Here is a 16,628-nt window from a genome sequence, read left to right as displayed (position 1 = left end):
TTTTTGTATTAGACCCGTCGTCCATTTATTTGTAAGTCAATGGTTTCGATGTAAAAATTAGTTCGATTTTGTAATAAAATACACGCGTATTATTTCAGATTGATTGCTAGTGTGATTTAGTAAATTATGTATGTGGTTAGAGATGAATTCAACAGTACTGAATCAGAACAGGTGTGGTCCGTCAAGACTTGCAAGACTGAGCGCGACACGAGAGCGACATAGAAGCGCGAGATAGCATATTCTCTATGCGAGATTTTTTTTTGTATAATAACTAAGTGACGGGACGAACAAGTCATGCGCCTGATGGTAAGCGTCAAGCCTGTGCATAACAGTTGCAATGTCACTTACAGCTTTAAATCTCAAAGATCTTAATGGCACAGGGGTATACATAAAGATTTCCCCCGTCAAAAAAAAAAAGGCACTGCCACTGCCCCCGCCACCCTGAGACATAAGTTGACAAGTCCCATGCACCTGTAATTTCACCAGCACCCTTATCCTTCCGAACCGAAACGCAGTAATGCTCATATTACTGTTTGGCGGCAGAAATAGGTAAGGTGGCAGTACTTCTCTGGACTGGACGAACTGTGTCAAAATGTACGAAGAGACTGATGGAAGTGTAGGAGGCGAAAGAGTTTTTTCAGGAGCGTAGCTGGTGGATGTCCATGGTCTCAGTCTACCCCAGTGGGAGACAGGCGTAATGATATGTATGTATATGATTTTTTTCTCAAACATGCTCAGAAATGTTTGTATTACTTTCAAAAAACTATAACGGAAAGTTTGTCATTCATGTACCGTGCGTCTTCTTACTTTTTACGTTACTGTCCTCTTCTCTAAACTTTTAAATCTACCTACTAATAATTAATTATGTAAAGACAGAAAAGAAAAACTCATACAGCCAACTGCCCAGTGTTCATAGTTGCGAGAATTAAAAATACCTACCTGTACCCATTAACCTACAAACAAACTGTACCGCTTACTTAAAAAAAAAAGAATGCGGTAATATACAGTAATAGATATATATTCAAACACATCGTCAGAAGTTCAGCAGACTAATATTGAAGTGCCTGGAAAAACAATAGGTAACAATTTCTTTTAGCAATTGTCCTAACACGTCAAATATTACTTTTAATATTAATGTATATTTTTTACTTTTTCCATTACTATTTTTTGTAGTTTGAGAAAAATACTATATATGACTCGGCGGGAACGGGGATTGCTTGACTCGTATTAACACAAGGCCTCATTGGCGCTCGTCCTTGTAACTCATACTTATCCAGCAATTCCTTACTTCCCGGCAATAATGTACTTACATTTATCCTACGTACGTACAACAGTAACGAAGTTTAAAATGCTTTTGTATGCAAAATGTCGGTCATGCTACATGACAGTTAAACTTCATAATATACACTTCCCGGTCACTCTGTCGCACTAATGTTTTCATGTAACTAAACTCGAATGCGAATGCAAATGTCTGATCACAACACTACTTCCCGTTCCCGTCACCAGTAATGCCATTACTGGTGACGTATTAAATATCGCAAGGGAAACTGCATTTGGATTTCAGGTTTGTTTTGTGGAAATTGACAAGTGAAATGGGTTATATAAATTTAATTTTGTACTTTCGTGGATTGGAATATTTTCGAAAATAGTACCTTTTTCGAATATCATCACAGTGACCCGCTTACATTTAAATGTATAATGTGCCAGACAAGTATACCATTATCCTGCTCTCGAACTTCGGAATTCCCTGTTCTGTGGGTACCAGAGCACTGCGTGTCAAACCAAAACATTGTAATATCAAAAGCAAAATTTATAATGGCAATAAGAAAAGTGTTAGCATTCCTAAAATATCTTTATAATATTGTATATTAATATTAGTAATTTGTTTGGGTAAATTTGAGTATTTTGCTATACAGTAATATTGTACTCTATAGCAAAATACATAATTAAATTAGATTCGGCACCGGAAGTTCTGATTATTATACTGTGTGATGTTTTGCGATTATACTAGTATTTATAAAATATCTTTGTAATATTGTACATAAATAGTAGTAATTCATTTGCATAGATTTGAGTACTTTGCTATACAGTAATTGTACTGTTTAGCAAAATACATAAATAATTAAGATTCGGAAACGGAAGTTGTGACCACTGTACCGCGTGCTGTTTCTTGATTGTATTAGCATTTACAAGACGTCTCTAAAAATTGTACATAGTAGTAGTAACTCGTTTGTATAAATATGTGTATTTTGCTATACAGTAATTGTACTGTTTAGCAAAATACATGATTAAATAAGATTAGGAAACGGAAGTTGTGATTATTATACGCGAGCTGTTTCTCGCTTGGTGGGGTAACCTGATTGATATCAAGAGGGTTTAAAAGCAGGAAACAGCACGTGCTCCACACAGACTGTTACTAAAAATTCTCAGGTGAAGATTGTAATCAATGTACATACGTTCGTGATATTTAAAGTCAAGAAGTTATATCCAGTATTTAGTTATTTTAAATATCCCCTTTTCATAAAAGGATACATTTAACTTACGTTGTAAATTGGATATTAAAAAATCTATCAGGCCATTATAATTTTACTTTGATAATAAGCTTTTTCTATTGAAAAACGAATAAATTTAATTTCCTTTGACAACGAAAGATTCTTCGAAAACGATAAACGATGCAACGAAAGAAGAGTTGTTATGAAATTACATACATAATATGTAGTGCAATGCCGCATCACCGCTAAGGTTTCGCAACGCCGACGCAACGCATTGTGTGATATATGATATATATTTCAATACAGAGTACTATAAAAACCGACCTCAAGTAATTCATTCCCTGGTTTGCCACCCTTAGAGGTGGAATATATTCTTCAAATTCAAATGGGACAACTGAGGTACCCTCTTTCCAACAAAAAAATAATCATCAAAATCGGTTCACGAGTTTTTGCATAACATACCTACAAAATACATACCGTCGTTTTCGGTTTGACACGATAGAGCAACAGAACTCACTCCGGGGCTTTACTCAGAACACCCAGACCAGAACCAGTTTAGAAAAGTTAATTTCCTTAATGTGATGTAGGACCACCTACAGGGAATCGAATCCGGGACTTCCTCATCCGTTGGGCCACCGAGGTTGTCAAACCTAAGGACGCACAGACGCAGGCTGTAACGAGCGAAAAACAAAAGATTTTACAAAAATGTTTAACCAAGCCGACGTAATAAAAGTTAAAAGAACAAACCCAAAACTTTTTACTGCAATGAATTTGAACGCATAAAAATTTAACCGGGACGAGTTTTGTCGTAAACTGCAGAGACGGACTGCATACTAACACGAAACCATAAATTTCCCTCAATTTTTATTTAATTATTCTTTCGTTTCTTTTGATGAACGTGGCTGGTTACTGGCTTTTTTTAACCGACTTGAAAAAACCGGAGGTGGATGAATTTCGGTTTTGAAGGGGTGCTGGTGAAATTACAGGCCTTTGGGACTTGACGTGGGTGACGGGCACAGTGGCAGTGCTCCTCAAATCTCTGCAATTTAAAGCTCTAAGTGGCAATGCAACTGTTATGGACAGGCGTGTAGCTTACCATCAGGTGCACGACTTGTTCGTACCGTCACTTGACATTGCAAAACAAATCTCACTTCGACTGTTTTTTTATGTGTATGCTGGCAGCTTTTGTGATGTGGGTTTACCACCGTATTTTGAGAATTTCGTGGTGTGACCGGCTTACGTAAGTAGAGCTTACGATTGAAAGTCAAGGTCAAATAATCATTTTAATCCATAGATATAATAGATTTACACTTGGAAAGTGTCATTATTAAGCTACTGCTCGTTCACGACTTCCTTGAGAAGAACAAGCAAGAAACTTAGGGATTGCTGTTTTCAAATAAACTAAAACGCTGTGGAATTTGAATCGTATTTGCGTGGAATCTAGACTCATGTTGTCTTTCCATATATGAACACCATTAAGTGCAGGAAGATGTCGTACTTCGGTCACGTCATTAGAAATTACTCCAGCTTATCATCCAAGGTGAAATCTGGAACACGAAGTGTTGGTATAAGGCGAAACTCCTCGTTGAAAATTTTTAGGGAATGGTTCGGCTGCAGTACCTACCACTCGCTCTTTGGAGGCTGCCGCTTTGATGTCCGGGAACCCTAAGAAGAAGATTTGTAGTAGCTGTAGAGCTCCGTGTGAAATGGTTCGTCCAGGGAAGTACTGCCACCTTACCTATTTCTGCTGCCAAATAATGTGAGCATTACTGCGTTCGGGTTTTGAAGGGTAAGGGTGTTGCTGAAATTACATGCACATGGGACTTGTCAACTTATGTCTCAGGGTGACGGGCGCAGTGGCAGTGCCTCTCAGATCTTTGCGATTGAAAGTTCTGAGTTGCACTGCAACTGTTTTGGACAGGCGTGTCGCTTAACACCAGGCGCACGACTTGTTCGTCCAGTCCCTTGATTATTATATAAAAAAATAAAAGGGTATGTTACGCAATTAATCCGATATTTGTGAACCGATTTCGGTAGTTCTTTTGGTTTATTGGATTTCACCCACTTTCCGTTAACCGATTACAGTAAAATTTCACAAACAGGTGTAATTCCACAAACTTTTGAGGTCGGGTTTTTCGACACTATGAAAACCAGTATACATATAAGCCACTCAACCACGGAGGTCGTTAAAGAAATTAGATCGAATAAATGATAAATAATCGCCGTGCATAGTACTAAAAAAACCGACACCGAAAGTCATAAAACAGGTAGAATATTTTCTTTAAATATAAATGGGACCACTACTGAGGTATCCTCTTTTCAACAAAAAACGAATGATAAAAATCGGTTCCCAAATGCCCGGTTTTTTTTTTGTATGTATGTTACCGTGTGACATACATACAAAAAAACAGACAGTCGAATGAAAAAGACAATCGTTTTTATTTAAAAAAAAAATTACTAAACAAAATGCTACTACAAAAACTTAACACTGATAACTCCCCGCTTTTTGTGTCGACGGTTAAAACATACCCACACCAGTTCCATCAGCATATTCAGTTAATTTTAAACTTAGTTATTTATTTCTCTTGCCAATTATATAACTGTAATTTATTATTTATAAGTTCAAAACCCCCTTATTTGGCAAGTTCTTACTCGGAGTTGCTTTTTACAATCTATGGTCACGATATTACTTTAGCAGTTAATGTTTATCACATTTACGACTACGGTGCAGTAATAAACATTTAACTAACTTCATTGTAGACGAGGCATAACCGTTACTTACATTAAAATGTTTTTACGCAGTTTTCATAAAGTAGCTTGGTTGTTTCTTCTCTTGACTTTGGCAGAGAAACAAGAAAGATTTTCCCATAGTTTTTCTTTAAATATTTTTATAATCATTAAGCAATTGTTAAAAACTGGTTATATAGAAGCTGACATGTACAAAATAATTATCTATAGTTTCACTGTATCCAGCTAAACATTATAATATTGAAGGCATTCAAATATTGAAGGTATATACATTCACTCATATGCACTTCGACAGATTATACCACCAGGTGTAACATGTTGCTTTTTCATCATTTTTACATAGGCGTGCATACATGGATTTATAAGTCAGTCAGTCATTTATACGCGATGATAGTTATATGGGTCAATTTTAATGGTAACTAGATGTCCAAATAATAATGTGAATAGAACCTTTTTGATATTTTGTTACACAGTGATAGATGATTTTGTTTGTCGCGTCTACTAGCACAAATGCTAAAATGGTGCTGTTCGAGAAGGCACGTGTCGTTCGCTGGTTCTTGAACCCGACCCCCTGAACCCGGCTACTGTACCATTGGAATATCGTCTTTGCTATTTAGTATATCAATATTGTTTTAGGCCATGGAAAGGTCACAACTTAAAATAGATACCTGCAGTAATAATTGCGTAGTTACTCCAATTGCAGAGTTTCAAACTAAGGCGGTCCCTGTAATATAAGCCTCAGATTGATGAAATCAAGTCTGGAGCACTACCCAGAATACCCAGATCAGATACCAATTTAGAAAAGGTCATCTCCCAAATTTATTCTACCTATTTAATTAATCGAACCCGGGATTTCATCACCCAGCGCCCACATTTTTAAACGGAGGGCCAGCGAAGTAGTTTTTTTTTTGAATATGATACCAGGTGACGGGACGAACAAATAGTGCGCTTGATGGTAAGCGACACTCCCATCTATAACAGTTGCAGTGTCACTTAGAACTTTAAATCGTAAAGATCTGAGGGGAATTGTCACTGCGTCCGTCACCCAGAGACAAGTTCACAAGTCTTATATGCCTGAAATTTCACCTTCAAAACCGGAACGCAGTAATAATGCTCACATTACAGCTTGGCGGCAGAAATAGGTCAGGTGGCAGTACTTCCCTGGACAAACTCTTTCTCAAGGAGCTCTGCTGCTACTTAAATGTTACTGCTCGCGATGGCCTATTTGTTAGCAATCTAGACACTCGATGTGGAGGTTCTAGGATCGATTATGTTAGTATACATACATTTATATATCAGACAGTCACCTTCGGTTCGGGCTTCAGAGGTGCCCTTTTGATATGTTGGGATAATTCAGACTCCTCATGTTAGAGCGTACAAAATATTGATATTATGTTCTATGATATTATATTATGTAATATATTATTTATATTTCACATATTTAGTTATAGTCTTATTTAATACATTAATTTTATAGTACATTTGATATAATAAATTTATTGTTTAATTATTGATTATGTAGCATACAATTTCATGATTTGTTAGATTTTATTGCCGATTCAGGAGCCAATTTTCCTTTCAATTATTCAAAGGTTAGCTGGAAGAAATCCCTTTGTGAAACTCCCCTTTGTAAAATAACGTTCTATTTCTTTGTTAATAAAATTGTAATTTGTTTTTGTTACACAATAAAGTGTTTACATGCATACATATTTTACAAGAAAGTTTTCTAAATCTTGTCTGGTTTGGTAATAATAGTACTAAGCAATATAAAAATATATTGCCTAGTACGTTATTACTATGCATAGGCCAGTTAATATCAACGGTTACTTACTGATTACGCTTCATTTGAAAGTTGCCAAAATATCCGCTTATTAATAAACGACGCTCTGCGTTTAATTTGAAGTCATTCTTAAGTCCTAATCAATCAAGGGTCACTCGAGATGGTATCACCCAAGATGCCGATGATTAATACAGATTCAGATGCATCTTGAAGCCTAAGTGACGTCTCAACGGATACCGTACTTTGGAGCTGTTTATTAATAAAGGCCTTTTTAAAAGAAATTAATTATCTGTCGAGCTTAATTGCAAGAGATAACTTTTAAAATAAATTCTACCCGCTAATAGTCTTTTACCAACACTTTTCCCAGAGCTCCTTTTTAAAAGACATTCTATTTTCGCTACACTAAATGCACGTGTGTTGGTTGTTCATTTTATCTTTTTTTGCCTTTTACAGGTACAGCGTCAGACACCAGCAGTTGCTGCACAATGGATTTTAGAAGAAAATATTTTAAGCAGTATCGTTTTAGATTTAAGCGTGGTATAAATTTTATAGTATTATTATTTAATATTCCTACGTACGATGACGTATAGTCGCCTTATAAGAAATAGTGTCGATTAACACGCTTAGGTAACGAATTGTTTTTTTTAATATTATTATAAATAGACGCATGTTTGGCGTACATGTTTGACGACAATGTTACTGACGCTGTGTTTAGGTCATTTGCATGCTTAATAATGACCATCTCTAGTCTTAGACCGATGCCACACGGGCGCTGCCGACGCGTTGAGTATCACAAACAATGCGGTGTCGCAACGTAACGCCATTTACATACGCACCACAGCCAGAAGACGAAGCGGAGAGGGCTCCGCTTCGTCTTCTGGCCCCTTAGGGCGCGTGTCCATGCTAAGAAAAGTCGCCGGATCTATGCAAGAATTCATGTGGTTTGTACACGAACTGTGTACGCTGCCCCGGCACTGGACTGTGAGGTTCATTGTCAGTAAACGAACGTTTATGCGCGTGGACAGGATATTGCTTAGTAGTCAACATATCGTCGCCTAACTTTTTCAAACTCGTATCTTAAAGCAAAAAATGAAATGCGTGCATGAACACCTTTCCTAAGAAATTTAAAATAAATAGAAAGTTTTGTCATCTCCTTAATAATCACTCTTTATAAAATACGAGTTTGAGAAAGTAAGGCATCGATATTTCTTCCCACAGTCGGTTGGTAGTAAAACGACAGCTACCTGGAAGACTCGTAATGCATTGACACATTTTACCTTACACACTTCTGTCCGAAAGGATCCGTATCGTGCACATACTCAACATTTTCTCGTCTGCAACAGACACGACATGTTTTCGTGACTAGATCGGACAAAGTTCTTGTCGTGTACAAGACCATTCTCATCTTTTCTGTAGCAGACACGTCGAATTTCTTTGCGTGTACACGCGACCTTACCCGACATATACGCGTTCCTTCGCCGCGCACCGTTTGAACGCACTCATAGCGTCACTGCTCAGGCATCGCAAAGCCGACACAACGCATCGTGTGGCATTGCTCACAAAATACTGTTTAGCATCGCGTTTTTGGCGTGAGCAGGTTATAGCTTTGGTTGTTTCCATGAGTAGCTCTATTAACATCTTTGTTCTTCACCTGATAAATTTATTTATTTTATTTGAAGAGATGTGCAAGGTTGAATCCCTTGTAAGTATTTTTTTTTATTTTTTTTATTTAGACATGTAAAGGAGGGAGGTTCTTTCGTCCGTTGGATGAGGTTACCAAAACAAGCCAAGTGAAACTCCAAATTGTTCACAAGATTTGTATTTTCACCTTGTATGTCGCCAATACAATTTCACCCCATATGCGGCAGGTCCGAGCAGTTGTTCCCAGAAGGGACTCGACTCCTGGAAACCGTTCCGCGTGATGAGGTTTTTCACCCTATATGAGCGTACGAAATATCAGAAAATCCGGGTAGGTACGGTAGAGTAGAGTAGTAGTACTCACTTCTGGTTGCCTTATTGAGCTCTCTGTATTCTCAGATTTCTCTTCATATTAACAAAATTGTGTTCGAGTAGTCACCATTCGAGAGAAAATCTTGACACCGCGATTCAGAGATAACGCCAAATGGGTCAGTGCCATCTAGCGGATTCTTAGAGAACTAAAAGTGAACAATCTGGCTTAAGGCCGTCTATTACATAAAGTAGGTTTGTTACAGACATTTATTTCATGATACACGACCCATATAATAATATACCTTAAGCACTACCATACATACAATATAATATGACAATAACATGCCATTTAAAAGCTTGCGCTAGTGCCATTGTAAGTCAATGGCTAGTGCACTGAAAATATTACACAATTTAATGTAATGAGTACACAACAATCCCCACATCAATTACTCGATTAGAAGTTATATTGTGTCAAAATAGTTTTTATACTTTAGGAATTTTTGAAAATAAATCCATCTCCCGTGTAGAGGCTACCTATGTAACTTTAGCAGAATTGTGAAAGACACAGAACAAGCCATTAATAAATAAGAAGAAGAAGAACTTTAGGAATTACCACTGCCACTGGTCAAAAAGCTTCGTGATAACCGAGAATTATCCCTTTAATTCAAGTTTCATTTTTTATTGACTCAAAACCTCTCAACAAAGAAGCAATGAATATTAACTTCAACCAAGGACATAATCCAGGCTTGTTTGTACCTGAATATGAATTGCATGAAAATTTGAACACAAAGTATATGTTTATATGGGTTACCGGTATCAAAACCTTTTACAAGTATATTTCACGAATACATTGGTATAATGTACAGTTAAGAGGTCAATCGTCGAATCCGACTCGGCTAGGTAGCGATCGGGAAATTACGCCATATCTTCTTCCAAAGTATCACAGTGTCTCAAGACAAAGTCTTCGACCAGTGAGTGTTGCCAGTGATGACTTACGGCACTGAGACGTGGTCGCTCACTATGGGCCTCAAAAGAAGGCTCAAGGTCGCTTAAAAGGCAACAGAAAGGGCTATGCTTGGAGTTTCGTTGCGAGATCGAATCTTTAATGAGGATCTCCCCAAGGGAACCAGAGTAATCGATATAACCCTAAGAATTGCAAAATTCACTATGGGCCGAAGAGTTCTCGAGTGGCAACCGCGTACCGAAAGACGCGACATGGGTAGACCACTCACAAGGTGGACTGATGATCTGCGAAGCTCTGCTGTGAAGGCTGCGGGAATCCGCTGGATGCAAGCGGTCAGGACAGGTCGTTGTGGCATTCTTTGGGGAAGGCGTATAATCAGCAGTGGAGTCTTTAGCTGAAATGATAATGATGAATTTACAGTAATAATATTTTATATTCCCCACTATAATACAATACAACTATTACCTAAACTAAAATAAACATTGTGGGACACGATTACTAAACTATGTTCACGGTCTGTAATTGCAGGTAATTTCGTCTCAAATACCATTGACTTCTTACCGGTTAAAGATTCCGATACCGGTAAGCAAAAAAAAAAAATTTTTAACCGTATTTTATCGTTGTATTTCCTTGAACTTTGTGTTCAATCATGCATACGCTGAAACGCCTATAATGGTTCACCTTTTCCAGATTCTTGTTTGCACGGGAAGCCGGAGAACTTTTAACTCAATGTTTTAAAGTCGTAAAGCAGAATTTTTTTGGTTTTATTAGAAGTTTTGGGTTCTATTTTAATAACGTTTGTTTTTTTAAGTTCCATTGTATTTCAAGGAAGGAAACAACTAGTACCCATTATTTCTTGCCAATCTGAAAATAACGATATTCCCAGTCACGCTCACATACCAAAGTTCATTCTATTTAAATAAATATTACGTTTGACGTTTGTTTCAATAAATTGTGACAAATTTGTAGAATTTTAATTACTTCTATAACAAAATCACTTAACGTAACTACACAAATATAGTTCCGCCGCACACCGCTAGATGGCATTGGCACATTTTTATCAATTTCTAAATAGCGATGTTAAGATTTTCCCTCGAGGGATGACTATCATCTATGATGCGAACATAATGTTAACTTATTACATACCTTGTACGCATCTATCTAGTACTGCTTCCTTATTTGGAACAGCGCTTTAGATCGTTTATAGTTAGTACTTAGTATCTATCATAGCTTCTTTTGGTAGAATAATAAATTGTAATGAAAGTTTCTTAATTATTTTACGTTTTTTCGTGTTTACTTTATTAAAACAGGATTTAAGGTATTGAAAATGAATGTTTTTCGAACAACCAATCCTCGTTTTTAATTTTATCACAAAATCTATGTATCCCGTCACAGAAAATGCTTCAGAGCCGCAACTCATAATGGACGCACTTTTGTTTACCACTGAGCGTTATTACAGAAAGTCTGTATTTTACTGCAGTTCATTTTGTTGTGGTTTGAAACGTAAACGAGAGCGAGTCCGTTTATAATAATATTAATAATTCACTAACTAAGTTTTACTTTACTTCAGTGGCACAGTGACCGCAACGCCATTTCATTCTGCTACGCCATGGTTCTCAGCCTGCTTCTTCCAGCCATTAGCATCGAGGTCCTTTATGTCTTTCTGGATTTCATCGTTCCAGCGGCAGCTAAGACGTCCGACTGGTTGGCGTTCACCTGGTCGTCTCAAGTATCTTCGCCACACGATCCTCACCCATTCTCTGCACCTGTTCGAGCCAACGGAGTCTCGCAGCTTTAGCTCCTCCCACAATAATGGGCCTGGACATGAGATCTTCAATTTCAATGTTCTTCTTTTACCTCCAGCTCCCATCCTCCCCATCAGTCGGTCCCTGAATCTTCCGCAAAATTATTATTTCCGCCACTAACAACTTATTTACTATATACTTTCAAGGTCAGTGTCCAAGCTTTGCAACCGTACATCGAGACCGTTTTAATTCCAGTAATTAAATATTAAGTAATGATTTCGTTACTTGTGGTACCAAAACAACCACATTAAATGCTTGCGCTCATTGTCTAACTCGCAGTTTAATATAGTAATACTTTACGCTAAAAGTTCGTCGTATAAATAACAGAAGTGTACTGAATTACAGCATTGAATATACTATATATCATTTAGTGGATTAATTAAATTTTATGATTCTACGTTTTAACATTTACGACTTGTAATATTAATTGAATGCCGCCTATTTGTTTTCCATTTTTTGGTATCGTATGTTTTAATTACCATTAAGACAAATTTATGTATTATTAATGTATTTCCAATTAGAACTACTTGTATCTTGGATTGTGGTGGATGTTAACTATTTTATGATACCTAGGGACGGACGGGACGAACAAATCGTGTGCTGTCCATAACGATTCCAGTCCCAGCTTTAAATCACGAAGATCTGAGAGGCTCTGCCACTGCGCCCGTCACACTGAGACAAGTCCAATGTGACTGTAATGTTATCAGCACTCTTACCGTTCAAAACCGAAACGCGTTAACGCTAACATTACTGTTTGGCGGCAGAAATAGGTAAGGTGGCAGTATTTTCCTCGACGAATTCTTTCAAAATGTAGTGTAGGTATACTACGCGACGACTACTTACAAGAATGTCATTCAAGAGGTATAAATATAAACTATATTATTTTGGTGACTGTACCTACTGTTATCATATCTCATTTCTCTCAGACTGTACAGAATAGTGTGCTCTAACATAAAACCAGACATCCTTGTATATTTTTACATTGCATATTGAACATTATAAACAATGCGATAAGGACTACTCTATCTGTAACTCGACCCTTGGAAGCCAAAAGTACTTAGCAACCATTTTGCATTTTATGAGAAAAGCAAAGTTGCGTAACGATCATCGAGGCCATAACACGCTGAGAAATTATTTTAATTTGAATAATAATTCTCTACTTACCCCCGCTTGGGCTAATGCCGAGTAAGGAGGGGTAGGTGTGAAGCAATAAATACACGAAATATGCACATAATTTCGCCTGAGGCGGAGGGCAATGTGCTGACTTAGTTATACATTCCCCGTGTTTACTTGATATCTTTGAATATCTCGTGATATTATATAAAAACTTTTTCGTAAGTTGACTTACGAACCTTACACTGAAATTCATTAAACGAACTTTCACTTGGGCTAACCAAAAATGGCCAGCTAAGCAAGTTTCCCGTATTTACAAAACGAACTCTGCGTAAGCTTGAGCAAGAAATTAAATTAAACTTTCATTTCGGTAATGCTGTTCGGTAAAACTGCTACATCTATATAACCTCAATACAGCGTACTAAAAAAAACTCAACTGTTCGTAGAATTACATCTATTTGCTAAGTTTTATTGCATTCGTCCCGTCATTTGGTATCGAAAAAATAAAATAAAATTTCAGATACTACGTTTTACTGACGTGCAAGCGGTTTTAGTTTCATTTCTACACCGTTTAAATGAGCGGAAAATTTAATGGACTTGCAAAATGTTGGCGCAATTAGTTAGCACCATTTTTAACTCAAGTTTTGTTGTTGGGTGCGTACTGTTCAGTTTTGTTTGGAGCTATTTTAAAGGTGTTTAGAATTTATGTGATTTATTTTAGTAGCGATAGTATTTTTAGTAGCAGTAGAGCTCTTTGTCAAACCGTCCGTCCATGTAAGTACTCTCACCGTACCGTAATTAAACTGAGCTTAATGGTTTCCGGTTTTGAAGGGAAGGTTGCTGGTGAAACAGGTATATGGGAGTTGTCAAATTTATGTCTCAGGGTGACGGGTGCAGTGGCAGCTGCATTCACATCTTTGCGATTTAAATTTATGGATAGGTGAGTGGCTTACCACCAGGTATCTACTATCCACTAGACATCACAAAAAAATTCTCACTTTAGATCCGGGTCACCTAAAAATCCGTGAAAGGTTTCTTGTAGGTAGCGGAGACTTGTTTCTTTTTTTTTCAGAAAGAAAAAATTGTGAAACGTACGTTATTGGTTTATCCCCGCCCACACTTCTAATATAATCCAAGATATATTTATATTATAATTATAATTTATTATATTTTGTTTGTAGTTAAGTAAACAACTTCCTAAGTATGTCAATGACCGTAATTAATAAATTATTTAGGTAAGTACGTACTGAACAAGACACATCGCATGTATAGTGCAGTCTACATTTCTCAAACGTTCTGTATATTAAACAGCTTGTTTATCTCTGTTTAGTTTTTTTGCAGTCGGGTTTTTGTTTTTTAAATTATTTATATTTTTATGATACCAAGAGCCGAGACGAACATGTCGCGCACCTTTTGTTAAGCGAGTAATTCTTGCTGTTCGAGTTTGAGTAACCCTTTTTTGTCGCAATGTATGTTAATCATGTGACATAAATACAGAATGAAACCTGTCTTGCATGCGTTTGCATGTTTCAAAGTTACAACCACATCATAACCGCTCACGCGATGCGCTCATCCTACCGAAAAATGGCGACTATTCGGTTTCGCAAATTAAAAAAGGATTCAGTTTAAATAGAAGTTTTTATAAATAAAAATTATTATTCTGCATTGCTTAATAAATACCCTCCGTACTACAACAAAAACATCTCAAATAAAATGCAGTAATACACCGCAAATCCTGCACTTAAAGAGCACTGATGAAATTTTTGGTGTACTTGGGTAAATATGATAATATTCCGTTTGAGTGGTTCTAACGTTTACCATGAAATTACTCCTTAAAGTATAGTTTATAAACATTTATATTCAGGGTAAACTTAAAAAAGCTACTTACGGTATGTTTTCAATAAATAAACTCCGAAATCACCAGCCCAAACAATAACACACACGATTATCGTGACGTTTTTTTGAAATTGTTTATTTTTTTTAAATGATAGACCCAGGCATTAAAAACTTTATGGTTAGGTAGAGTAATTACCGAAGTAGCAATTAGTATTAGTTCTTTTACCTGTTATAACTTCGATATTCGATAAATCGGTATAAAATCATCACCGGCACCTCTAGGTGTGGTATGCGTCTACGGCTGCAGGTATCGCGTGAGCGGCTATTAAACTCATAGTTTTTTTGAGGTGCTGTAAGGATTTCCTGTACATCTGGCGCATCCTGGGCAGCAATCAACAATTGATTTGGATCATCACAATCAATCGAATGATTTTCCAGCCAAATAAAACTAATTTTGTAATACGATTGGTAAGGGCGGCAGTGCCGAGGATCATTGTAGCTCTATTCCCGCCGGCTAAAATATTATAAATACATAAAATAAAGTAATTTACTATATTTTCGGTGTAGAGTAACTTAACCAGTTAAATGAAGTGTACTAGTAATTTGTGTGTTAAGTGTCGCCAAGGCGTCACTTTTATGCAGTTTTTGTTTTGATCCGACTTTACTAACAACAATTTTCACGCCTGGCCACTGAAACGCGGGCTAGTTGGTAAGGACCGACTGAGGCGAACTGATCATGACCAAGTTGGGAAACGCCAGGTCATGAGTACCCTTAAATGACGAGCATGTCAGTGAAAGCATTGACGCGTGTTAATAAGGCGAAAGACATGTGTCCGGATCGTAGGAAATGAAAGGCCGTTATATCTGCCTAAACCCGATGGGAAAAGGGCGAGAAGTTTGTATTGGTAGCATTAACTAATACCGCAAACCGCAAAAGACGTTGCATGAGGTCACACTTCGGGTATTTATTTATTTGGGATAACAACAGCAATAATGATAGGTTACAAAAAATTAAATTACATATTACAAAGCCAGTAACAGTTATCCTCGATTTATACATTAAAATAAAAACAGAACACGGGGTGTCCATAAGCGTGACAAATAATTATACAGATTATATACATACATATAATTGTGAAACAATTTAAGTAAACTAAATACGTACACTTACATACAAACAATACTTACTATACACAATAAAACTTAATATTAATAAGTAGGTACTATACACTATACCTACATATGAATACAACTTAACACTAAATCATAAATCATAAATACTTCTAATATTATAAAAATATCAAACTATAACTATAAAAGAAATGAATAAATAAATAAATAAATGAGCAAAATAAATTAAGTGAACTTACGCATCGCGTTTGAAAATTAATATATATATAAAATATATATATAGGTATAAATTTCTTATGATAATACTACAACTTACACTCTGTACCACCTGTTCGAGACAATTTACCTCTCCCGCTTGCACCTGTACAATGCTAATTACTCTCTAGATCTCAATAAAGTTGACCTGCCATAATAAATTCGAATTAATGAAACAAAACAATAGCGCTCGGTTATTTGTCATAGGAGTGAAAGAGAGGCTGTTTAAGAAGTATATTATTTTACGCTCCGGAACTCGGCTACGAGCAATTCGCCTTCTCGGAAAACAACAGTCGGGCGTTTTGTAAAGCAAAGTAGGTGTTGGATTTCATATTTTTAGCATTTAACATTTATCAAGAATAGTGTAGGGTAGATCGTAACACTGGCAAGAAAGCCTTTCCTTTTGTATTCTCCATCCTCTTCAAACATGCGCACTTTGCTGCTTACCTTTTTCACCGGCCGATGGCCAGCCTGAGTTGGATTATGATTTTCTAAGTTTATTTAATGACGTGTTAATAAAACTTTGTGTATTTCTACAATGCATATAAATTTAT

General features: G+C 36.7%; 1 protein-coding gene across 1 annotated transcript in view; it reads left to right on the top strand.

Moving 5' to 3' along the window:
* The window catches only part of LOC113236873, an 83,945-nt gene extending 76,191 nt beyond the window's left edge, over window positions 1-7,754 (top strand). Inside the window, exon 3 of the mRNA XM_026473094.1 lies at window positions 7,474-7,754. Within this exon, the coding sequence (XP_026328879.1) occupies window positions 7,474-7,563 (90 nt within the window). The 3' untranslated portion in view covers window positions 7,564-7,754. The remainder of the gene's footprint in view (window positions 1-7,473) is intronic.
* Window positions 7,755-16,628: the final 8,874 nt, after the last annotated feature.

Source organism: Hyposmocoma kahamanoa, unplaced genomic scaffold (assembly GCF_003589595.1).
Source record: "Hyposmocoma kahamanoa isolate Upper Pololo Valley unplaced genomic scaffold, ASM358959v1 102, whole genome shotgun sequence".
Classification (NCBI taxonomy): Eukaryota; Metazoa; Arthropoda; class Insecta; order Lepidoptera; family Cosmopterigidae; genus Hyposmocoma; species Hyposmocoma kahamanoa.
The sequence above is the reverse complement of the archived record's forward strand: the minus strand, read 5'-3'. Positions and strand labels throughout refer to the sequence as shown.